At 49.6% G+C, this 26,534-nt stretch overlaps 1 protein-coding gene across 1 annotated transcript in view; it reads right to left on the reverse strand.

Moving 5' to 3' along the window:
- Positions 1-2,099: 2,099 nt before the first annotated feature.
- RFX8 (regulatory factor X8) overlaps positions 2,100-26,534 on the reverse strand; it is a gene marked incomplete at both ends in the record, with an annotated part of 51,924 nt that continues 27,489 nt past the window's right edge. Inside the window, 10 exons of the mRNA XM_080916780.1 lie at positions 2,100-2,294; positions 4,890-5,206; positions 7,554-7,668; positions 13,460-13,554; positions 15,758-15,914; positions 16,795-16,853; positions 17,798-17,948; positions 19,035-19,148; positions 22,455-22,532; positions 24,225-24,335. Of these exons, the coding sequence (XP_080772906.1) occupies positions 2,100-2,294; positions 4,890-5,206; positions 7,554-7,668; positions 13,460-13,554; positions 15,758-15,914; positions 16,795-16,853; positions 17,798-17,948; positions 19,035-19,148; positions 22,455-22,532; positions 24,225-24,335 (1,392 nt within the window). The remainder of the gene's footprint in view (positions 2,295-4,889; positions 5,207-7,553; positions 7,669-13,459; positions 13,555-15,757; positions 15,915-16,794; positions 16,854-17,797; positions 17,949-19,034; positions 19,149-22,454; positions 22,533-24,224; positions 24,336-26,534) is intronic.

Below are 26,534 nucleotides of genomic sequence, written 5' to 3' on the forward strand. Positions count from 1 at the left end.
AAATACCTAATTTTGCAACATACTGCTATACATTTTAAATCAAACATCCCTTTCTGGGAAATATGTCTGCTACCAGAATGTTAGTGGGTTTCTGACTTATTGTCCCAAGGGAAAATTTATGTTCCGAGATTATCTGTGGGTGTAGCTATTATCACCCCAGAGAGAGATATGATATGCCTCCCTTTCTGTAAGCTCCATGTTGACAAACTGTGGTATGCTTTGGGGGAGGGGATTCCTGTCTGTTTGGGGTCTCATCATCATTATTTCCAGTTATTGTTCCAGAAAAGGTACTGTGTGCATCCCTGAGGAGCCTGTGTCTCTGCTGCGTCATGAGTTTAGTAACGCTACAGCAGTGATATGAAGTCAGCTGAAGGTGTTCCTTCGTATCAAATGTCATCTAGCAGCAGAGTTCAGGCTGTCCTAACAAAAGTTGTCTAGACATTAGTTGGAGTGAAGTCCATGAGGTGTGTGGCGGAGTGGCCGTGGCAGTTCCAGACGCTAAACACCTCCTGGTGCCCACATCTGTTAGTGTGGCTTCCTCTCTGGCTCTGAGCTCAGCAATATGACTCGCTTGGGCCAAGGCCACAAGAATAAAATGGAGTTACCATGCTGCGTATGGTAGCATCCTCTGCTCTCCTCTGAGCTCCCTCTGCAAAGAGAATGCGAGTTCCCCAAAGGACGGTCAAGTCACCCCAGCCAAAGCTTTCCTTGTCCAGTCAGCCCTCTGCAGGTCTGTCAGGGACCTCCGCTGAGGCTCAAGAGCAGCCGAGCAACCTGTGGACCGTGGGGAGACGCTCAGTGAATAGTGGCTTTGTCGGGGCGCGGAGGGGCTTTCACATTATACAGCCGCAAAGCAGTGCACGGCGACAGCAGAAAGCCCTCCTTTACACACTGTTTCTAGCCCTTGGGTAAAATTTCAAACTTGAGGAATGGCCCTCAAGAGGTTTCCTGTGCCCACTTGTGATTAAGCAACAGGAAGCTATTCCAGGGGAGACCAATGGATTCTCGAGAGACAGAGTGGCTCTTCTATCCTGCTGAGAACGGCTGCAGGCCTGAGGCTGCCAGAGGTAGATTGATTGCACCTTTACTCCCTGCCTGGTTCAAGAGAAAGGGGCAGAAGGGTCATAGCAGGACACTCCTCTGCGGTAGGGCACTCAAGTTTACCCACAGCACTTCTGTCCACACCCCAGTGCATGCAGGCCCTATGACTTTTCAAACGCAGCTTACTTAGAATCCTCTGGATGCCTCTTAGTCCTGCTTGCTCCAAGAAACTCCTGTCCAAGCCTTGTCATGTGAGCGACCCATCTTCGTAATTTTCAATTTCCGATACTGGAGACAAAGCCCAAGATCTTGTACGTGAACAAGCAGCGTAGCACTGGCCATACCCCCAGTGCCTCAGTTTCCCATTTATTTTTAAGTTTTAGTTCATGACATTTTTTTGTTGTTTTTTCCAGTTGATTAATGAATCATGCATGTGGCGGTGGCTGGGGTGGGGACTTAGAGTCACTTCTCTCCTTCTACCATGAGGGTTCCAAGGACTGAACTCAGGTCTTCAGGCTTGGTAGCCAGTGTCTTTACCTGCTAAGCAATCTCCCCAGCCCATTGTAGCTTTCCCCTCATTGTATTTCTCAATACTGTACATTTCTTTTACTATTTCCTACTCTAGATGAGATTTTTTTTTAAGGTTTATCAATTTTATTGGCATGAGTACACTGTAGCTGTCTTCAGACACACCAGAAGAGGGCATCGGATCTCATTACAGATGGTTGTGAGCCACCATGTGGTTGCTGGTAATTGAACACGGGACCTCTGGAAGAACAGCCAGTGCTCTTAACCACTGAGCCATCTCTCCAGCCCCAGATGAGATTTCTTAAACATGTCTCTGTCCCCAGAGAGAACTGTCCAAAAGAATCCCAAAGAATAGCAAGAGGCGAGACAGAATATTCTCAAAATGAGTTTATAGTTTGCTCAAATACAATTCTTCAAAATACATACAAACATAAAATGCTTCATCTATTATATACATTAAAGTCTCAGATCAATACAAAAGCTTTAGGGTGTAATCCGTGTTTTAGGACTCCAGGCCTGCTTCCTCATACCTACTCCAGCAAGCCACCTTGCGTGCTCACGTTGCTTTTCCTGCAGTAGGTGTTTTCCGAGCTCTGGGGCACATCTGATATGTGAATCACAAATCTCTGTCCATTGCTTAGGGTTATGAGGGCTTCTTGTCCCACGGGAAGGCTGAGCTTCACAGCGCTGTCGGTGGCCTTATCCTCCAGTAATACCTGGATGAGCTGTTCAGGGGTAGGGGTAAGGGGGTGGGGGGGTTAGGTGTTGACGGGAGAAGACAAAAACAAAAAACAAAAAAACCACTGTTACTCTAGCCCTGTTTGCAGGAAGCCACCCAGTTGGTGGCCTAACGAGAAGTGTGTGCATTTCCTTTGCTTCTGCCGGGGGTGGGGGCTAATTTCTCAGGGGATCTTCCACTGGTGGAGATTTCCTGGGAGGACCAGCCCATCAGAAGATGGCAAGAGAGATGTCTCATGCCAAGTGGATTGCCTTTAGGAAAGGTGTGAGGGTCTGCAGTTTTGGGAGACACCCTGGGGTTAACTACTTCCCACAAAAACCTCCACCATTCCTCAAAGACAAACATAGACTTGGGGAGGGGGCATGAACACAGTCGCCCTCCACTGGTTGAACTGACACTAGACAGGGCAGTCAGGGCTTACAGAGGTTCACAGGCTCGAATACATTTCATACACTGTCTTGCTGACCTGCTCACACTAGGGCAACAGGGAATGGAGCTGTTCTAGGGGAACTTGAGAGATCAGCAAAGCATGACCTTAGGGACTTTAGAGCAGATCTGGTTATCTCATCTTGGTCCTAGTTCACCAACAAGTCTTCCATAACCTGAGTATATATTTTCAAAGATATGGACAAGACAAATGTTAGGTGCAGGACTCACAAGAAAAATTATCTCTCTCCAAATGTAATAATAAACACTCCACCCTCAAGCACAATTCAAAAATCTATCTTTGGGCTAGCAAGATGACTCAGCTGGTAAATGTGCTACCAAGCTGGATGCCTTTGATCCCAGGGATCTACGTGGTGGAAGGAGGGAATCAACTCCCATGAGGTGTCCTTTGACCTGCACATGAGTACTCTTCTGCACACAGGACCTAAATGTAGCAAACCAGTCAATCCTTACCATGGATACAAAGTCTCTCCCTCCCTCCCTCCCTACTTCCCTCCCTCCCTCTCTCTCTTCTTTCCACCCCCCTGCTTTAATTCTAAATACATAAAGGCTAAAATGTTTGTTTTTTTGTGATTATTTTCCTTATCTCATGTCACCAACACCTTTTGACTTTTTCCCCTTGAACATGCCTTGGCATCTTAAGAGTCTTTGGAATGTTGCTACAGCCCACAGGACTGACGGATGGATGTGTCAAGTCTAAAATGCCCTAGGTGCAGGGCAGCGCTCAATTGTTCTGAGAACGAGGCTGTCACAGATGTGCAGTGCACGGGGCGTTAACTCTCAGCAGATGAGTGCAGATGGGACGTGTGTGTGTGTGTGTGTGTGTGTGTGTGTGTGTGTGTGTGAGGCGCGTGACTCCTCGGTGTTAGCTTGTTTAAGTCATTATGGCCAACTCAGCAGGCGTGAAGGAACAGAGCAACTTTAATTAATCTCTAATGCATATTACCTTGGATTATCTGTCATTCATCTGCTTGTACTGTTCTATTATGAGGTTCAATTAAGTTTTTAATGTCTTCTCTATTGTTTCCGCCAATTAAACATAAGTCAGACTTCACTGTAATGAGCTTCCGGGACTACGGGGTTGGGTGGCATTAAGGGCAGGTGCTCAGAGCAAGCAGCTTTCTCGGATGGACAACCATGGTGACTAGTGGACGGCTGGGTGTTGCTTTAAAGCATTTTTCAGTGAGTGGCTTATTTAAGCCTATGGAATTAAGCAGCTTGTTCCGGGTTCTCAGGGAACAGGCGAGAGGTGAGACTCTGGAATTTGTGTGCAAGAAGTGCACACATATTAAGCCACTGGATTAATTTAGAATTAACCCTTTCGTGGAAGACCCACTGAAGAGAGGATGCTGGGAAGGTTAGCCTTGGAAAGGCATCTGTATGGGTGTGAACTCTGCACTCTCAGTGAGGTGATCTTGGGGAAAAAAATCTGCCATCTGAAAGTCTCAGTTATGACGCTGTACACAGATGTGGCAACATCGCCTTTTCCACGTGGCAGAGAATGTCCGTGCCTGCTCTCCATCCTGTTCAACCGCGGCTCAGGGAGGTGAAAGTTCACTTGCTCACCTCCCTGACTGAGAGGAAGCAGGCAAACTTTACAAGAGCCTCTATTTGGCCAAACTTAACCCCGGACCTTCTAGAACTATCTATTCACTTAAGGAAATGTGTAAAGAGCTGAAGAAACTAGGGCTGCAGAGAGGGCTCAGTGAAGCGCTGGCATCGCAGACGTGAGCACAATTCCAGAAGCTTCTGAGAAAAGCCAGGTAGGGACAGAGACAGGTTGGACTCTGGGACTCAGTTAAGCCAACCTAGCTTAATGGCCAGTTCTAGGCCAGGGAGAGAGTCTGTCTCAAAAAAAACTCAGATGGACACACATCACACACACACACACACACACACACACACACACACACACCAGCAATGGTCAGGAAAGCAAGCTATAACATCTGCCCCTGACAAAATGACCACAAACAAGAGGGTTCTGGAACCCCTCGCCATGGTTCAGTCCACATGATCTTTTTGAGATTCAGAACTATTTTGCATTTTATTAACTCTTTCCCTCTTTGTGCATGTCTCCCTGTCTCTGTCTCTGCATCCCTCTGTGTGTCTGTCTGTCTCTGTGGGGGGTCTCTACCTTATTGCCGGTGGCGGTGTCCACCAGGAAGCCCAGCACCTGGAGGACCATGCTGCTCACTGCCATGGGACTGCAGCTCTGGCTCATGTGTTTAAGCATCACCTGAGGCGACTCCACATTCCGGCCTGCACATTCCGACATTGGCAAAGAATCTAGAGGGTGGAAAAGGGCCTGGTCTGGCTGGGTGAGGAATTGGTCATCTGACAGCAGGTCCTGGAGGCTCCCCAGGTCCTCCTCTTCCTCCTCCTCTTCCATGTATGACTCCAGGATGTGAATCACATATTCCAGCAGCAGCAGATGGAACAGATGCCAGGCTCCTGCATTTAGATGACACTAGTGATGAACACGTACAATAAACGGCAGACGGAGAGGCGTAAGTCAATCTCTAGGGAACAGGCAGCTTTTAACTCATTGATAACAGAGAATGGACAGGATGGCTGGGGTGGCTAGTGGTCAGGGACTTGGTCTTTGACTCCCGCAGGCATTCACACTCAGGGAGCCCTGCAGGTCAGCTGCAGACATAGGGCCAGAGGCTAGAGCTGACTTGGTAAGAGAGAGGTTGGTACCCATCTGGTGTGAGATGGGAGTCAAGCACACCCATGGTCGATTCCTTCTGCTCTGCTAGAGGGAAGTCTGCCCTTGACGTTCGCCCAGGGAAAACAGAATGGGAGGTCTGGCCTGTGCAATCTTTAAAGATATTTTTTACACAGAGCAAGATGGTATGATTGAAGCTATTAACGAGAGAGGGGATGGGGGAAAGGTTGTAGAAGGATGGGAGGAGAACGGAAGTTACTAAACACAGGCAGCAGCAGGGACCGGTGACCGCAGATTTTAAAATCGACACAGGTGTGTATGAACCGGCTTTACGGGAGGATGTCAGTAACATGTGCTTGTGTGAGGGCGAGGGATTTGGGTTTTCAGTTAGCTGCAGGCTGCAGAGCTGTAAAGTAATGAAAGCATATTCCAGAATTGTGGACTCCATCTTCTTAAAGCCTTTTGTCCATTTCAAAGCTCCCATAGTCTTCCCTACCCAGTGTTCGCTGGAGCTGGTTGTCTGACTTGTCTACGTAAATTTGGTCAACAATGCCCAGCCTGTGAAAACTATAGTTTACAGGGAGCGGGGAAACTGCCCCCATAAACGCTCTGACTTTGAGTGACGTGCAGACAGGGGAGTTGGGGCGGTGGAACGACACCCTCAGACCTGGGCATTTTTTGTGCTCACACATGGTCTTGCTCTATTTCTTTGCATGGGAGGAGTGTTAGCAGAGTTTGGACCTCATCAGAAGGGAGTGCCCTATTAAAAATGGGTGTCGCTCACATGGCTATCTCTAGCAGTAATCTTCCCAAGGGTGTGTGTAAACTGATTTAGACTAAGGCTTGCCTTCTTCTTGCTCTGTCCAAGTGGAGTCAGGGTGACAGGCAGCTCGTGGGGGAGAGGGGATCCTGCCTGACCAGTGGGTAGACTGTGGGAGTGGGAACTGTGTCTTCCCTTTGCTGTGTGAGGAAGTTTATCATCCCTGGGCACAACAAAAGATCCTGAGGGAGGGCTGGCTTCGCTCACTGTTTCTGAGGGCTCAGCCCATCACAGGGGAGCAAAGCAGCTCATACCATAGCATGCACAAGTTCCTTCTCCCTTTATTCTGTCAGGCCCTAGAGATGGGAGCCACCACACACAGAAGGTGGCTCATCCTTCTCAGGTAATCCGCTCTGGCGAGGTCTTCACAGACACACCTAAAGGTGTACCTCGCCAGCCTTCTGTAGCATTCTAAATCCAGGGATGTTGACGTGCTGTCTGCCGGTGCCCATGACAGCGTCTGGGACATTGCAGGTGGGGACTCGGGAGGTGGGGAGAAATACCTGTTCACTGAGTGATTCATTTCAGAAAACTACCAAAAAAAAGTTTCCTCCCTACAACCTCCTTATACTTAGTCTTCCTTAATGACATGGTTGTCTTTCACATAGGAGGACTGTCACTGGGGCCATTGGGCAGGAACTCGGTCATTTGCACATGGTGACAACTTTATCAATTGTTCCTAACAGTTGAAAACAGTGCTTCAAAGAACGTGCTTCTCCTCCATCCCTGGGGAATGTCCTCAAAATGTCACCGTTTCTGCCTCAAAAGCAGGGACAGTCTTTCTGTGTCCAGCTGTGAGGGAAGGAGGAGGAGACAAAGTCTCTCTATCCAGTGGACAAGCCCTGGCCACCAATAAACAGACAGCCATGGTTTTCTGTGTCTGTATTCCACACTATATAAAATATTAAGAGAAAGGTGAACAGAATCTACACAGCAACATGAAAACTTGTGCTACGGAAACATCCTAATTATTTATCTTGTCTCAGCGTTTGTCTATTAAAACTATCATTACTTACCTCCAGTTTTCTTACCGCTTTGTTTGTCTCTCGGTGTTAGGGCCTGAACTTGTACACAGTAAGCGCACTCTCTCAGCATCTACCCCCCTTCTCCGAGCACTCTCTCAGCATCCACCCCCCCTTCCCCGAGCACTCTCTCAGCATCTACCCCCCCTTCCCCGAGCACTCTCTCAGCATCTATCCCCCCTTCCCCAAGCACTCTCTCAGCATCTATCCCCCCTTCCCCAAGCACTCTCTCAGCGTCCAGTGCCACATCAGTGCTCCCTCAACACCACGTCTCCGAGCGTCACTCACCGAAACTGTCCCTGTGGCTCAGGGTCATGGCTTTGCTCACGGAGGTGAGAAGGAAATTCCATTTCAGTTGGAAGCTGGCTGCGAGCTTGAGAAACTCCTCTTTGCTTTTGCTTGGCTATTATTGTTTTGGGCGAAGAGGGAAAAGATGGCGCTTATGATAAAATCAAGGGGGGGGGGGAACGTGTTTTCAAAAAGCACATGTGTGTCATGAGCAGAGACTTTAAAAGAGGAAAAAGACAAGAGAGGGAGGAGAGAGTCGGGACTGAGGTCAACTCTGCCTGGTCTTGCTGTATTTTGTTTTGTTGGGTTGTTTGGTGTCTCTTGGAGGCCTGCTGTTTTCTCAAGGGAGTGGATGCAGGGAAGAGGAGGTTGCAGATGGGGGAGTGGAGGGAGGCGATACTGTGTCTAGACGTATTGTACAAGGGAAGAATCTATCTGGAGAAGGCAGAGGCAAGCAGGGGCCTGTTTCTAGTCTTCCAGGACATAGTGGCTGCTTTTGCTTTTAGCGTGGATTGTTTGCTTGGACTAGAGAGCCGCTGAGTCCTAAGTCAGGATCAGAGCTGGGCTCAGCAGACAGCTGTTGGCACTGTTCGCTACCTAAGCAAGAGGACCTGAGTTAAGTCAGGATCAGAGCTGGGCTCAGCAGACAGCTGTTGGCACTGTTCGCTACCTAAGCAAGAGGACCTGAGTTTGGTCCCAGAACACATTTGTGAAGGAAGCATCCAGCCAGTCTACTGGTGAGTTCTCAGCCAGGGAAGGACCCCTGTCTCAAAGGGTGGTAGGAATGCCCAGGGCCAGACAGCAGCAGCAGAAAGGAGAGAAGCCCTGTCTCAGACACAACATTGGAGAACCGAATCCTAAACAGTGACCTCTGATCTCCACACAGAGGGTGTCTACCCACACTTCAGCCCCCAGCCACACTGCAGTTATTTCTTTACAGCATTTGCAGGGATGTGGGAGGAGTCTCTGCCTCAAGAGAAAACGGGTCTGAGGCACAGTGCCAAGGTTGTCCTTTGACCTGTGCGCACGTGGGGATGTACTGCCCCGGGTACCAATAGGCTTAAAGCCAGACATTTCTGCTTTCATTTGTCTCCTTTGCAGGGAGTCACTTTTTAAGGAAGTCCCCTTTGATATCAGGGTAGATAAGCCTCTCATGACAAGACTCACTCTCTTCCATCAGACAGGGGCAACTGGCTTATGACTGACAAAGCCCTCCTAGGCTAACCCTGACTAAACCACAGTTTGATCAAGGCCAATTAACCATGTACACTTAACCATCCCATGTGACAACCTTACCTCCACATCTTTACCCCAGCCAGTGCTGCCTGCCCCTTTGTAATTTAGGAGTTCTTATTAGTAATCCTAAGATAGAGCCAAGAAGGCTGGTCCCATCTCTGTCTGCTTCTGTCTGTCTGTCTGTCTGTCTGTCTCTCTCTCTCTCTGTGTGTGTGTGTGTGTGTGTGTACAGGGCCTGTGAATACCATTACAGGGCACTAGATTCATTGGAGCAAGAGTTACAGGCATGAATTGCCCTTGAGTGGATGCTGGGAACTGAACTTGGGTCCTCTGAAAGAGCAACCAAGTGCTCTTAACCACTGAGCCATCTCTCCGGGCCCTACTTTTCTCATTTGTTTTGTGGGATGAGTGGCCAGATCTGATTTCGTAGGATCACCAGATTCAGGCCACCAGTCTAGCAGTAAGTTTGCTCCCTTTCCTGTTGAGGGTCCTGGGTCAGAGCCCCTGGAAGGAGGAGAGAAACAGGGAGGTGGGGAATTGGTCTGATTTACTTTCAATCCCCACACAATATTTAAAATGAGGTCAACTATGAAATGCAGGAGGCAAACTTTATGGGAGGATATAGATTTGAACTGCGTTCCTGCACTGGGTCCCAACAAGTTCATATGGATCCACTGTGGTGGCTTCAATATGTTTGGCCCATGGGCAGTGGCACCATTAGGAGGCATGGCCTTGCTGGATAAAGTGTGTCACTGTGGAGGTGAGCTTTGAGGCCATATGGCTAAGCTTCACCCAGGGCAGAAGAGACCCTGTTCTTAGCTGCCTGTCTCAAAAGAGAATAGTCTCCTTTTGGCTGCTTTCAGGTCAAGATGTAGCACTCTTGGTTCTTCCAGCCAGGCCCAAGTCAACCTACATGATGCCGTATTTCCCACCATGATGATAATGGACTGAATCTCTGAAACTGTAAGCCAGCCCCAGTGAAATGTTTCCCTTTGTAAGAGCTGCCTTGGTCATGGTGTCTATCAGCAATGAATCCCTAACTAAGCCAGTCACCAAGGGGAAACTGAGTTTCTGTTTTGTTTTAAATCTGGCCTGAGAAATCAAGAGAGATAGGTATGAAAGTGGGGGGACAGGAGAAGGGGAACCAGCCAAAGTCTCAGCCTCATTCCTGGTATGAAGTGGCTTTGCTTGAACCCTAATGGCCAGTTGACTCTTCATCCCTGTTTCCCCAGCCTACAAACACTGCTGAGATGACAGAGGGACACCTTCTCTGGCTCTCAGGGTTGCCTGATGCAGGGACCATTCTTTTCTTTAATTAACCTGGTTCACTTAATTTTTCCCAAGGTTTCTTTAGTCGATACCACAGAGAAACATTCAGCTTCACTGAAGTGCCTTGGGGAGGAGCCACTGGTAGGATTGTTAGCTACTGCAGACTGGCCCTCCTGCTCGCCTCGTCTGACTAACAGTGGTCTGTGGGAAACTCAGCTCTGGCTGCCAGGGGTGTGAGCATGTAGAGCTGGTGAGCCCCTGCCCTTGTGACCAGCAGAACTCCGGCCATCTGATGGCCAAGGCTGTATTAACCTGGCTGTCAATAGGATGCTGCCGTATGTAACTATGATGTTCTCTGTGGAGACTGAGGGCAGAATTCGGTTTCACATGAACTGCAACCGTGAAATGCAGTAAAATTTAAATGTGTGTATGTGACAAGTGTCCCCAAGACTGAGTCTCAGTCACATGCCATGGGGTCCATGCGTGACTGGCAACTGTATGCCTTTGTCCGGAAACTGGGAAAAGCCTTTTTCTTACAGCTTTTCTTCACATGTCCACAGAAAACCTACAGACGCCAATGGCCTTCTCTGTGGCTTACCTTCCTTCTTATCACACTTCTCCCCTCTCGGGAGAGGCTCACCCTGGTGACCCAGAGTGTGGAGTGAGGGTGGGTTGGGGCACACTGTGAAAATGCACATGTATGTATGTATGTATGTATGTATATGTGTATGTATGTATGTGTGGTGTATCTATCCATCAACTATTTATATATCTATGTCTGTCCATCTATCCATCAATCCATCCATCTGTCATCTATTGATCCATCTATCCATCATCTATCATATACCACTATCTACCTACCTACCTATCTATAACCCTGGCCTCAAGCTTGGTAATGAATTTCTGGCCTTCCTGCCACACCTCTGGAGCTTGGGGTAACAGGCAAGCATCACTATGTACAGTTTTATGAGGTGCTGGGGGATTCGATCTCATCTATGCTAGGCAAGAACTCTACCAACTGAGCCACATCCACAGTCCAGTGTGGGTGCTTCCTAAAGGCAACTGGACGGGATCTTTGGGGGCTACAGGTACCAGTGAGAATTTGTCCCATTGCCAGCAGACGCTTCTTGCTTCTACATTTACAAAGTATTCTTGGATCCAAATGGCATAAGGCAAGAAGAGAGTTGGACATTTTGCTCTGCTAGCATCCTGCCAGATGCTAACAACCACTGCCATGGGTTATCTCTGACAAGTCCAAAGCTCCGCACCGACGGTCTTATTGACACTCGTCTCTACTTTTTAAACCAGCCAGGCTATTTTAAAATAACAAAGCCGTTCCAAGTCATGTGCTTAAAATTTTTTTTTCTTAGCATGCCTCATTGGTGAAGGCTACAGAGAGGGGGGTGGACACCGGCAACACATGGTAGTGTCACGTGGTGTCATGTGACTTGCATCATGAACAAGTTAGTCTGGCTGGGCTGAGACCGGACTGGTTTCACGGTTAGAGACAGTGGCTGAGTGAGTATGCAGAGATAAGGTCAGACCCTTGAAAGCATGTATCGATGACAATGTGTCGATGACAGGCCTTGTCAATCACTGTCCAGTACAGAATCTGGACCTGTTGTTATTACATTTTTTCTCCCACGGGGTCCGACTATGTAGTGCAGGCTAGACTTAAATTCATGATGCCCCTGCCCCAGCTTCTCAATCATTGTGCCCCCTCCTCACATAACTTGGGTGGTTATCTTTTAAGAAGCAAAGGACAGGAAGATCAGTTGGAAAGGGATTTCTGTCAAAGCCATTTCCTTAGGCATTTTTTTCTGGCTCATCCCTTGGAGATGCAGATCCTGGTCAGAGCTACTAAGAAGGCTAGACAGGGAGGGTCGGGGAGGTGGTGTCTGAAGCCCTTTTCCAGGTCTCAGGCCCAGGGTTCAGTTCTGGCCCGCAGTGTCTAGTCCTTCTTCACAGGCTCATCTCTGCCTGCACTCTCGTCCCCACATCTTTGCCCTTCCCTCTCAGCCAATACATACACACGCTGTGTGCCTTTTGTGGGCCACTGCAGATCCCAAGCTTTCTCCAAGCCCTCTTTGTCACCTCGAAGGTGCCTGGATTGCATCTCAGTTCCAGCTCAAAGCTCTGAGCTGCCCCTGCCCTATCCCCCTGCTCAACAAGGGGCGTGGCGCTGCAGCTTCTCCACGGTGCCCTGGGCTCTTCACAGTTTGCCGTCCACTTAGACAGTAATGAGGTCACTCCTGGGACCCCAGTGAAAGGAGTCCCTAGAGGCACACTTGCCAGGGAAGCAATCCCCTCACATCCACTGACACTCAGACTCACACACTCTAGGCAGATGCTGGACCACTGACCTCACACAGCTTTCCATCTTCCCATCTTTCCTTCCCTCCTCCATTTCTCCCTCCTTCCTTCTCCTTTTCTTTCTTTTTGAAGCATGGTCTCTCTATGTAGTCATGGCTGTGCTGGAACTTGCTCTATAGAGCAGACTGGCCTCAGATTCATAGAGATCCCCCTGCCTCTGTGCTGGAATTAAGGGCATAAACTGCCACGCCCACTCTTTGATGTTTCTTTTTTTTTTTTCCTCCCCAAACCACTTCACTGGGACCTGTCTGTTAAACACCCGGATGGACACTGCTATTCCCAAAGGCAGAGCTTCCCTCCTTTCCCAACAGTCTGCTTGGTGCACACACCATCAGCACATGCCCTCCCTGCCTTTCAAATCCTTATGTGCACACCTACCTGTGTTCATCTGTACACACACATCCCCATATTCTAACATTCCCCTGTTTATCCAAATATGCATACATGCACAACGTGTTCCCTATTTCCTCCCATTTCACACTTGACATTCACACATGTGTATGAAACCCACCTTTACTCAAACACCACACACACACACACACACACACACACACACACACACACACACACTCAGACAGACACATACACATGTGTGCGCATGTGCACACAAACACATACATATACACACACTCACATATGTATGAACCCTACGTTTACTCAAACACCACACACACACACACACACACACACACACACACACACACACACAATGCCACCTCTTCTCCATTTTAGGCCATATTAGAGAGGTGAGAGCTGATGTTCCTATGCTAACACCTACACTACCCTGACTTCCTTGTCTCCCCCACCCCCATACTCCCAACCTCTTTCTGATGCCCCCAGGGACAGACGGAACTTTAAAGGGATTCTCCCAAGGCCTACACTCTTTGGAAACAAAGGCTGAGTTGTGAGCTGAGTTTACCACCTCTATGGTCATCAAGGCCGGAGTCATAGAGATAAGTGTTGGGTACCCGAGGCTGTAATTTAGCTAGAAGAATCAACGCCCACTTCTTTCCTGTAAAATTTTATACCTGGAAGACAAGCACTTGGAGGTTCGAAGACACACAGTTCAGGAGTTCAGCAAGATCTGTTGAGGTCTCCAGCAAAGAAATTAAACAGCCTAAGCCTGTGAGGAAACAGTGAAATCAAACAGAATCATGTGAGCTAGGCGCTCATGTCAGACACCTCAAGGACAGACCTGAAGAACAGTGCAAAGGGGGTTCCCAGGACCCCACATTCATGGTGAACAGAAGGGAGCAGCTCTCTGGATGGAGCTGTCCTGGGGTTGCCTTCTTGCCTGGGGACACAGTCCTGTCTCCACCACTTGCTGCAATGGGAGGACGTGTCCTGAGACAATAGCCCCACCTTGCAATTACATGGAGTCTGGCTTCAGATGAGCTCACTGTGCTCTGTAGACATGACCTCATCTGTCCTTGACAGCCTCACAAGTGAGCTGGCTCGTTACTGTCACTTAAATGATGGGGGCATCAAAGGCAGTAAGTGCCTTGCCTTGGGTTATGTACACACACAGGTGGAACCCCCTCCCCGGGCCTGTGTGTGAGCCTGTGCATGATGTCAGGTCTGGGTGTCCCAAGTAGCGCCGCTGGAGGATGACTAACAAGGATCAGTCTTCCCTCCTGAGGGCAGATGCCCAGCAAGTGGATTTTATGAAACCCGCAGGCCCTGTGGCCCCCTGGCTTTTGAAACACCGGGCCTGCAGGTGCCAATGGCAGCTGGTAATGCACTGGCCGGACTCTGCATCCTCTCTGAGATACACAGGGCTGGCAGTGGGCAGACACATGCTCTGGGCAGCACAAGAGGAAGCTTATAGGTATCTAGGGCCCATGTGTCTTCACCAGGCTCTGCAGGAAGGGCAGGGGGTGGCAAGAACTGGTGACTCGACTCCCTCAGGTTTTCAAAGGAAGCCAGTGCCCTCGGAGGGAACACTGTGAGGATCCTCCTACCTTTGGGAACGGTTGCCCAGAGCCCTGAGATTTGTTCGGCTGAGGAATTGGAACATCCCAGGGGGCATCTGGATTGGGAAAGCCAGGGTCTTAGGGACAAGGGACACATGTGACAAGTGAATAGGAGTTAGCGGACACTCTTACAAAAGCACGATGTCTCTCAGTACCCTAATTACTAGCACAGCCATGGCCAGGTCAACTCTACTTCAAAGTCAGAGTAAAGATTCTTTTGTAGGTGGTGTTTGTTACAGAATCCATGTGTCATGGAATTGGGTCATGAAAAATTCAGTGCTGCCGTGTGGAAGTAGCACTCTGTGTGGCCTAAGACAGGCACAGGGGACACTGAAGGAGTGTGCATCTTTGCAAGTAGCTTTAGCCAGGGCTGTACGGACTGGAAAGGGATTATGTCTGCAGAGAGAGATGTTTCTAAATTGTCCTGGGCACTCTGGCCAGGAGTGGAGCCTGGGCATTATCACTACCTTCTGGTAACCCCCAATTCCCATCCTTAACGGCGCTCTGAGACTGTTCTTCAATTACTTGTCTGTCCTTGACTTGTCCCTCAAACACAGTGTGTCACCAGAAGCTGGGCCTATTTAGAGAAAAGAGACTTCCCTTCCTTGGAAAACGATTACTATCATCGAATGTCAAGAGGCTCTCCACGGGCTGAAGAGATGGCTCAGCGGTTAAGAGCACTGACTGCTCTTCCAGAGGTTCTGAGTTCAATTCCCAACAACCGCATGGTGGCTCACAACCATCTGTAATGGGATCTGATGCCCTCTTCTGGTGTGTCTGAAGACAGCTACAGTGTACTTATAAACATTAAATAAATCTTAAAAAAAAAAAAAAGAGTATCTCCATATCAGTTGTTTGTGGAGTAACGCTGTGGTGGGCAGTTTGACCCCCATACTGCGCAGTGTTAGAATTCTACACTCCCCCCCCGGGGGGGGGAGGTCCCAAAGAGATGCTGTCAAGCAGCAATACTGAGGCCTCATCTGTGTGTGCCTGCTCCTCACACATGCGTTGGCACTGACATGCTGACACTCAGGAAGGCTCTGGGAGCAGATGCCACAGGGCAGTGGTTACCAACCTGTGGATCATGATCCTCTCGAGGGTCGAACAGTAGCAAAATTACAGTTATGAAGTTAATAATTTTGTGGTTGGGGTCACAACATAAAGAACTGTATTAAAGGGTCACAGCATTAGGAAGGTTGAGAACCAGTGCTGTTGGGGAGTTCCTGGGTTGCCTGTCGCCCTCTACAGGAAGTCAAGTGTGAGCACATTCAACTGGGTCACTTGTCTGCTGTAGTGAGCCCTTCCTAGAGATGGCCGTGCTCGCCCCAAATGGAGAGCGTGAAGGAGGGTTACATTTCATCTCTGTGTGGCTCTCTGACTCCTCTTCATGCTCTGAGTCACCTTCCAGGACCTTCATCGAAATATCCAGAATGCCTTCTCTGATGATGGCCCGGAGGTCTGACTTCAAGAGGCCGACTCTCCTGCTGTTCTTCAGGACCATTTTCATTGTCTAAGAACACGGGGGAGGGGTGGGGGGGAGGAGGATAAGGATCAATTTGTCCTGTTCCCATTGCTAATCCCACCTGGACATCACAGAGCATCCTGTGATTGTTGAGGGGTCGGAACGGTGACTGTGGGTGTGTCCACTAACATCTGATCTCAAATGATATGACATGTTCAGTCTGCATACATTCAAGCTTCCTCTTCCTCAGCACCCCCACCCAGGCCCAGGTTACTCTAGAAGGGAGAGTGGAAGCAAAGAAAACAGTATCTTATCACATCATTCTTGAGCCTAGGTGGACAGCTATGGGGTCAGAAACCTGCCTTCTCCCCTCTCTCCCTCTTTCTTTCCTTGTTCTGAGGTCACTACACACGGGTCTGAGTGAGTGCCTGATCATGACAAGTAATCACTGTATCACTACATCCCAGCCCTGCCTTTGTGCTTTCTTTTGGGGACCTTCAAGCATGAATTTAACCTTTTGGAACTGATTTACCGAGCAGTCATGTGGGGACGACAGAAACCTTTGCCTTTCATGACTTCATAGAATAGACACTTGGATGTCCCTGAACCACGGCCATCTCTGTTTCCCAGAGGAGGAAAGAGCACTGGGGCCTTGAGTAAGTATCTTCAGGGAGTTATAAGAGAAGAGACTGGCCCAGAGCAGGGTCATTTTAGAGCCTAAATATGACACCCCGATGGGGTGAGACCCAGGACCATCCATAGTCACTGCTAGATGGACACATTACTCGCTGCAGACCAGAGATGGCCTGACGACCATCTGAGAACCCAGGGAATTCTGGGTGATAACCGTTCACGGAGGACCTGGTAACCAAGGTGACTGGAACCTTTCAGGGCAAGGGACAGGGTGTGATGGGGAACGGCAACGTACCTTTGCCATGTTGGAAAGGTATGTCTTTCTCCTGAGCCTTTTGACAAATCCAGTGACTTCTGTGAAGGACAACATACAGGACCATTACTGGTGCTACGCTGTCCTGCCTCAGTCTGTGTCTCCTCCTTATCAGCCATCTGCTGGCCCCTTCCCCGATGGCTTAGGGGCTCCACTCGGAGCCACATGACCAATATAAGCCGGTGTGGCAGAGACTTGTCAAATTCTAGCCTCAGGACTGGACATATGTGGGGCGGCTGGCGTTCCTCTTATTCTCTCCGTGAAGCATCAACCCCCCCCCCCAGTGACAGTAGTGTGTGTGTGGGGGGGGTGCCTGGAAGTAAATTATTCACAAACTTGGAACTTTCCTGAAGAGACTGGTGCTCTTAAAGAGCCGAGAACCCAAAAAGAGTCCCCGACTCTCCCTTAATTCGAGAAAACAAGCCTGGGCTTGATTGGATCTGCCACTGCCCTATGCTGGACGTCTGGACTGTATGATACCCATGCTGGACGTCTGGACTGTATGATACCCATTCCTCAGAAGCGAGCGAGGAATAGATCTCGGCTGCTTGTGAGCTGCCCAGGGCAACGATATGTTACCTCAGTCTGAGCTAACTAGGATAGGGATTCCAATGGGTCTAGAGTTTTCACCCAACATCTCCAAATACCCTGATTTTCTCATCTCTTTGAGAAAACTATCCAAGGACTGGAGGGAAGGGGATGGTTGCTCTCTCTCTCTCTCACACTCTCCTCTTGAAGGAACTCAGTTATTCATTTGACAGCTACTGAGAAAGACACTCCCAAGGCCCTATTTGCTGGGTGTGACTCAGCCCCAGAACCCATCAGAGGCACCAAAGACAAAGTCACCAAGACAGGCCTGACTCTGCTCCATTTCATGGGTGAGAAACAAAACATTGTACTGTGCTGAAGTGACCACTGCCCAGAGCTGCCGAGTGGCAGCATTCATCCTCACCGTACAGAATTTGTGCCTTGTGTGGAACCCTACCTTTGAGCTTGGAGATCTGTAAGATGGCAGGAAACCCCTGCAGAGCACGGAGAAGCCACAGTTTAAATCTCTTACTAAACAGCCGGACAGATTTCAGGTACTGGATACTGACGTCCTCCAGGAAGTCAGGGAGCAGCATGTCCTCCAGGCCCTGCAGAGGAAGAAGCAGGCAGAGTGGCTTGGCTTCCAACAGGTGACCTAGAGACAGGCAAGGCCTGAGGGACGTCACTAATGACCGAAGGCAGTCACTCTTCCAGTACAGGACACCCTGCCACGCTGGTGTGCCACAACTGGAAACTCGACTTCTTAAGATACTGATAATGGAATCTCCCCAACACCCCAGAATCTGTGCCCCAGATTCTGTGAATGGAACCCAAGGCCTTCTGCATACCACACAAATACTATGCCACTGAGGCACAACCTCACTGTAGCCCCATTCAGTTAAAGTAAGAGAACAAAACCCAGAGCCAAAACAAAGCAAACACCACGCCCACTCTGGCTAACAAAGAGCGTCAGAACCAATAGTTTTAAGAGCCCCGTCAGCCCTATTACTCTTTGTCTGTGGTGACAAACTAGAAACACCAACTCCCTAAGACCTAACCTGTGGGACTCTGATGATCAAAGACAATTTCACCACAGAACCACTGTCCGTCTGACCTCCTAAATCCCGTGTCTGCTCCAGAGACTGGGAGTTCCGGAGCAGAGCAAGCTTGGCAGTGGTAGCTCCCAAGAGAGATCACCCGTGGCTCTGCATTCTTTTCTGGGTGTTATTTATGTGTATGAGCGTCTGCCTGATTGCATGGCCGTGTGCTGCATGTGTGACATAGATTTCCTGGATCTAAAACTACAGAAGGTTGGGAGCTGCTGTGTGGGTGCTGGGAATCGATCCTGAGTCCATTGGAAGAGCAGCCAGTGCTCCTAACCACTGAGTCATCTCTCCAGCTCCCGGAAAATGCCTTTTAAAAAGACTGGCCTGGGAACACCTAAATCCCAGTACTCCAGAGACTGAGGCAGGAGGATTGTGAGTTCAAAGCCGGCTTTGGTTACATCAAGGGATCCTGTTTCCAAGAGACAGGATAGATAGATAGTGTGTATTGGGGTGTGCTGTTCTGGGCTGGTGTGTATTAGGACACTGCTCTGGGCTTGTGTGTGTTCAGGTGTGTACTGGGGGGTGTTCTAACCAGCAGTAGCCTCTGTTTCTGGAAGGGATGCACAGGGGGATCAAGGGCCCACCCACCTTATATAGCTGCATGTCATAGCATCCGAAGAGTTGGCGCACGTCAGGCAGAGACAGGAGCATGACCGTGTCTTGCTGCAGAGATTTCCAGAAGGATGTGATTAAATCCTCCACCTAATGTGACAGAATGCATCATCAGAAACCTGCGCCTTGGGGGCCTCACCCCTACATAGTGGCCCACACCAGGGCATGCGAAGTTGTGATATCAGCGTCACAAGCTGTGTTTGGAAATGTCTCTTCTTACTACGCGTGCTCTGGTGTTTTGCCTGCACTTAGGTTTGTGTGAGGTGTAGAATCCCTTGTGACTGGAGTTTTAGACAGTGGTGAGCCATCAAGTGGGTGCTGGGAATTGAACCTGAGTCTTCTCGGAGAGCAGTCACCCCTCTTAACCTCTGGGCCATCTCTCCAGAGGGAACGCCTCTTTTTAGCAACCAAAAGGGCCCACCCTGCCTTTCTTACACTAGGACACCTATTTCCTTGAGAGTGTTTCCTAAGGGGAAAGCTGTCTGCGGCCACCAGGGGGCTCTGGTTGATTATAGTAAAATGAAGGCTTCAGGGGCCTCACCAAGGGTTGAGAATTAAAGCTCGTTGACTGACTGACTGATCCATCACTTGGTTCATTTTCCAGCTCAAAAAGAAAAGTAACAGTATTGCACCTCTGGCCCACCTCCTCAGCGCCAGCTGGGACGCTCTGAGCCCTTCTCAGAGATCAATTAGGGAACACACTGAGGGTCCAGAAGTCCGGTTCCTTCTTTTTCTGTTTTATCTGCCTGTTTCCAGATTCCGATTTTGAACTAGATTTGGCAGTGGCCAGTTAATAAAGACCACCCACCTTCTTTGAAAGTTTATTATTAAGTGTGTGTGTGTGTGTGTGTGTGTGTGTGTGTGTGCCTACAAAGTCAGAAGAAGGCATGAGAAGCCCTGGAGCAGGAGTTACAGGTGGTTGTGAGCCAGCATGGTGGTGCTGGGAACTGGCCTCAGGTCTTCCACAGAGTGGCTAGTGCTCTTAACCACTGAGCCACCATCTCTCCAGCATAAGACTCCTGTCCTGTGGGATTTGCATGGGCAGAGACATCCCGAGGCATCCAGGAACTCTGGGCAGGAAGTGATTCCTGTCAAGGCAGCAAGAGCCACCATGAGGACCACAACTTGGGATCTGTGTCAGGACCATTGAGAGCCTTGTCCAAGTCGAGTCAGGAAAACCGTCCACTCAGTCTGGTTGGTGACCCTCGTTCCAAGCCCCGCCCCCCTGCTTCTTGTGTTTCTCCAGTGTGTCCCCTCTACCTGGTGCCCGTGACTGCCCGGACTGAACACTGTCCTTTCTCACTTTGACCATGATGAAACTTTTGTCCAGACACGTTCAGGATGGTGACCATTCCCTATTTTCCCAAAGGGTTGGAGCTCTTTGTGTGGCGAACAGAAACCCTGCTGGTCTAGCCTGCCCCATCATCCCCTCCAGGTAAGGGCTCATTCATTATGTCATGTTGGGGAACAGCTTGCTGTCTCCACATTGCAGGCTCTTCCTGGAACCCGTTTCATCCCCAGTCCTGACCTCTCAGCCTGTTTGTCCCTACTGCCACTGGGAAGCGCATGATGGCCTGCGTTGGGGGTTCTCATCTTCTGCTCTCTCTTTCTGGGCCCTCAGAACAGTCTAACTAACTGTACTGCCTGCCATGGCTTGTCCCATGGGGCATACGCAGAGGTTTCATACCACTGTGGCGGACGGAGATCTCAGTGTTTAGAGAGCCAGGGCCTTTGGGGAACTGTCTTGGATTATAGAAGGCACTGGGGTAGAGGCCTGATGACTGGATGCTTTATAAAAAAAAAACAGACAGATGGGAAGGCAGGCAGACACACACACACAGAGACACACACAGACACATGCACACACACAAGTTGCTATGTTGATCTAGGTAGGCTGTCAACAAGAAAGCTTATCACAAGATGAAGTCCTGAAGACCTTGAACCTTTAAAACTGTGACCCAAAATAAACTTCTTTTTCCTTTATAAAGAAGCCCTTCCCAGGCATTTTGTTTATAATAACTGTTATAGTTTGAATCTAGAATGTTTCCCCATGGCCTGCTGGTTAAAGGCTTGGTCCTTGGCCGGTATGCTATTCGGAGGTGGTGGCACATTTAAGAGTTAGGCCTAGTAGGGAGCATCCCAGCCACCGGGGCTGTGACCTTTCAGAGGATTGTGAGACCTCGGGCTCTTCCTCTTTCTCAGTGTCTCACCCTGGAGGAACACCCTGTTCTGCTGCTGGGTCCCTACCTTCATATTCTGCCTGTTCACAGATGCAAAATAGCAGTCAGTGCCAACCAGACATGGGCCGAAATTCCCCAGACCATAGATTAAAGTGAATATTCTTGCATTTAGGCTTCTTATCTCGGGTACCCTGTGACAGTTAACAGTCGCTGACTAACACCTCGGTCGGGAAGGGGTGACTAATGGACAACGGCAGGACGCGTCAGCCTTACTGTGTTGTCCTCATTACCAAATTACACATTCCTCAAGCCTTGTGGAAAATGCCTCCCTAGCCCCAGAACTGGAGCAAATATCTGCTGAGCACATGAAGGAAACCGTGAAGGGCTTGGCCTCACAGTGCTGCAGAGACAAAGATGGGCACAGTGGTCTCTCCCACTCCCAAATGCGTCACACTGCTGCGCGGCTCGTGTGAGCAGGCGGAGTGCCTCGTCACTCAGAGCTGAAGTGCTTAGATACCAGCAGCATCAGGAAAGCTTCCTTTTAACGTGCCCTTGTTTCCCCGGATTCTTATCTCACATGTAGAAGGGTAAAGCATTCGGGATGGCTCACTGTGTCCCGCCGACCAGGATTTCTTGAGTTCTGTCCTGGATTCCCACATGCCAGCGGGACAGAAACAGCTCCTGAAAACTGTCCTCGGACCTCAGGTGTGTCATGCTCACAATATTCTAGATAAACTTTAATTTAAAAATGGGTCCCCCACAGACAGCTTACACCCCTCCTTGTGCAGCGAGGAGACCTCAGAGCGTCACCCTATGGGTAGGTGGTGTGTCAATGAACTCTGTCACCGGTTCTACAATCAAATCTACAACACCCATCTGTGCCGGATCACCCGCCTCAAAGTCCTTTTCTTTTCTCTGCTTGTGTTGATAAACTGTGGCGGGCATTGCTGGGGAAAAGGTGGGCATTAAACCCATACTCTACTTGGGCACAGCTGAATCTCTTCTTCAAGTGCTGTGACACCTGTATGGGAGAATTTCCAAACGACCGATCTGAGGCAAGACCACTTTCCAGAACAGAACTCACCGGTGACCATACAGTTACTCGATGAGCTGTTGGATGCAATGGGCTAGCTTTTGCTAGCCCTGGAGGGGTCCCGTGGAGTTAAGTGGTTGACAGCTGGTCATCAGCGCCTGTATTTCACAGATGAAAGCCTACCTTCTCCAGTTCTTGGTTCCTCACATTCTGTAAGATGTCTCGACAGTAGTTACAGTATTCGTCAGCAAGAAAGACCACCTAGGAAGGCAATGGCTGTTAGCTCCTCCATCGGGCCTTCACAGTCATCCCATGGGATCTGTTCTCTGGGGCCATTCTTGTCACAGCTCTGGCGTGACAGTATCCAGGCTCCCCCACCCCTGCCTTGCTGTATGCACAGAATCAGCACAACTTCTGACAGCCCATGGAGCTTCAGGTTTGCTGTGGTAATGCATACATTGCCAGTTCACTTAAATCACTTAAACTATTGAGGGTGTGCAATGTGTACTTATGTGTCTGCGAACACGTACATGCTTGTGTAGTGGCCGAAAGGGAGAGACATCCAGTGTCTTTATTTATGCTCCACCCTTAAAATCTTTAAAGGATTTTTGCATGCATTTTTCCATGCTTGTGGGTGTATGTGGGAATGTGCATGGCACAGCACATGTGTGAGGTCATATTCATGCATGTTCATGTATATGGGAACATGTGTGGCACAGCACATGTGTGAGGTCATATTCATGCATGTTCATGTATATGGGAACATGTGTGGCACAGCACATGTGTGAGGTCATATTCATGCATGTTCATGTATATGGGAACATGTGTGGCACAGCACATGTGTGAGGTCATATTCATGCATGTTCATGTATATGGGAACATGTGTGGCACAGCACATGTGTGAGGTCATATTCATGCATGTTCATGTATATGGGAACATGTGTGGCACAGCACATGTGTGAGGTCATATTCATGCATGTTCATGTATATGGGAACATGTGTGGCACAGCACATGTGTGAGGTCATATTCATGCATGTTCATGTATATGGGAACATGTGTGGCACAGCACATGTGTGAGGTCATATTCATGCATGTTCATGTATATGGGAACATGTGTGGCACAGCACATGTGTGAGGTCATATTCATGCATGTTCATGTATATGGGAACATGTATGGCAGAGATGATGTGTGAGGCCAGAGGAGGCTTTCGCTTTCCACTGTGTGAGTCCTAGAGATTGAACACAGGTTGTCAGGCTTGGTGGTAAGCAAACTGAGCCATCTTGTGGACTCCCTATATTTGAGGGTTGTAGTTGTTGTGGGTGGTGGTGGTGGTGGTGGTGGTGGTGGTGGTGGTGGTGTGTGTGTGTGTGTGTGTGTGTGTGTGTGTGTTGTACCTGTGCATGCTTACATAGGCCCAAGGAGGGCACTGAGTGTTTGTTCCTATCTATCCTTGAGATAGGGTGTCGTAGATTGACTGGCTACACTGGCTGGCCAGTGAGCTCCAGAGATCCTCCTGTCTCCAGCCACCTTGGCACTGAGAGTCTAGACCTGTGCCTCTGCGCAGTTTTGCTTAGCTAGTGGGGTCTGACCCTCGAGCTTGTGCAGCCTCTGCTTACGACTGCAGCACTGTTCCCAAAGCCTTGACACTGACACCCGTATTCCTGAAGCCAGCACCTGCAGTACTTCCCAGATCCAGTTCCTAGAGAAGCCAGGGCTCTGCTTCCCTTTCTGGTCCCTTCCCTCAAGGGGGAAACCCTCACTTCAGAAGATGAATGACAGCAGTCCCAGGGGGTCTGGCACCAGCACTGAGGGTGGTCCTCCATTTTCAGGCCCCGGAGGAATGTTGGTTCTCCCCATCTGAGAGGAAGGGGGTGGTACCCCGTAATGACCACATCACAGGCGAATTAAGTCGCCACTGATATGAGACCCGCCCCTCGGGACACAGACCTACCAGCTTACAGGAGTACTTGTTCGCCAGCTCTTGCTCCCAGAACGGACATCTTCTGAATGGAGACACAGGTGAGCCCATCGGCTCCGTCTTTATTGGCGAATGACTTTCACACTGCAAGTGATTTGTGCCATGGTTACTTCTTTAAAATAAAATGCATCCTCTGACACATAAATGAAGTTGCAGTCCCAGTTACTCTGTTAGCACAGTCCTGTGGTGTTCTTTCTGGAACTTTCCCTCTTATTCTGTTACAATGATAATGGTCTGCTACAAACAGAGGGCTTTAGGCTTTAATACATTGCCCAAGCATATCATTCGTGGGGGTTCTGTGTTACAGTCAGGAGCTAAATTGTCATGTTCAATAAAAATAGCATCTATGATCAGACTAATGTCATTATGTATTTCTAGAACCTTCGTCTGTTGAGTCGCAGCTCCCTGAAATAAAATGGAGTCCCGTCCTGTTAGATTTGTGGTGCCTGAGCTGCGAAGAGAGTTTCACTGCATCAGGAATCCTGGGCTGACAGGAAGATAAGGGTCACTGGCTCCATTTCTGAATGACAAATTTCAGGGGAGAACAAAAGGGGAAAGGGTGGGCAGAAAGCATGCGGACCCTCCTCATGAAGCTTTCTAGCAAGGGAGGGCCAGAGCACATCACAATTCTATTTGAAGTGATTTCTCCAGGACCTTTGAAAGATTTCCTTAGAACAGAATGGGCTGCCACGCGTCCCAATGAACACGCTTTGATGCAAAGCCAACCACACTGAATTGAGACTTTTTAATCTCTCTCTGTTTTAACGGTCTTCTCAGTCCTGCCGTGGGATGCTGGCAGCTTCCGGACCAGAATTTCACACCCCACCCCTGGCTTCTTCAGTTCCTATGTGCACCTGACTGAGCCCAGCAACCTGCTGGTCTCTGAAGATTTTGGCTCGTGGGGGTCAGCAGCTCCTTTGAACTCCTGGGCACCCTTCCTCAGGGCAGGTGGTTGTGCTCAGCCACCATCCTAAAGGGAGCCTCACACAGTAGTGAACACCTCCTGGGGGTGGCTCCCTCTTTGTGATACCCCTGGTTGTTACCAAGACTTACACTGAGGGCTGGGGAGTTGGAGATGCTCTTGAACTCCGAGCACCCGAACCTGAGCTTGGGGGAACGCACACCGTGAGTTCGGTGTTTACAGCGAGCTGTATCAACACCCCTTCTGGAGGACTCTTGAACTCAGGGCAGGAGTGCTGAGGGTGACGCTCAAGGATTCCTTTCACGGATGCTGCCTATGCCCTGTCCCAGGGCACACTGTTCTCTGGTCTGTGGGAGATGCTGAGGTGACCAAGCATCAGGAAGAGGCTGTTTCACAAAGCTCACCGGCCTGGCTGTCGGTGTTTCCAACAGAAAGAGCCCTGAGCAGCTTCTCACCGTGACAGCCCACTTAGGCCATCTGCTCTCCAGCCCAGCCTGGCCTTGATATATCTGCTCTCTGGCTGCTGCTGCCATTCCTAAAGCAGTGTTTCTCCACGTGCGGTCCAGAAACCAGGTCTTAGTACTCGGGGTCCAGATTCCTCATCCCTGGGTGACTCAGAGGAGGCCAGAAATCTAGCACTTCGACTACCTTTCTAGAACATGGGGCTGACAGCTATAAATCCAGGCAGTTGTGTGTGCGCTCATGAACAATGTTCACGCACGCATGTCTGTTGCACATAGGAGCTCCCATGTGGAGGAGAAGGCAGGATGCCAGGTATCTTCCTTCATTGTTGTCGGCTTTTTGCCTTGAGACGGGGTCTCTCGCTGAACTGGAAGCTTGATGTTTTGTCTAGGCTGCTGGCCAGTGAGCCAGCCAGATCACCTGTCTCTGCTCCCTAATGCTGGGTTTATAGGCATGCGCAGCTGTGCTGGCTGCTTCTGTGGGCTCCTGGGGTTCAGTGTCAGACCTCCTCATCAGCCACCACCCAGACACCCTGGGTAGGCTCTTTGTTTTCTTTTCCTCCCTCCTGTCCTCCCCCATCTCTTTTCTTTCCTTCCTTCCTTTGTTCTTCCCTCCCTTTACCCCCCTTCTCTCTCCCCTTCTATTCCAAGACCGCCAACATTCTCTATTTCAATATAACAAATGACTGTTTCAAAACCTCCCAGACATCACGCTATCATGTGTGTCGAAACACCGATGGCTTCTCAGTCCTAGACCAGACTTCTTTATCCCCCTCTCCCCCCCCCGGCCCCCACAGGGCTAAGGAAACATCTCAGAAGAGGTCACACTTCTGGATGTAATGTGACCCTTGTGCTCACAGCTGATGTTTCCTACACAAACCCACACAAGATGGAGCTGCC

Source organism: Micromys minutus (assembly GCF_963924665.1).
Source record: "Micromys minutus genome assembly, chromosome: 5".
Classification (NCBI taxonomy): Eukaryota; Metazoa; Chordata; class Mammalia; order Rodentia; family Muridae; genus Micromys; species Micromys minutus.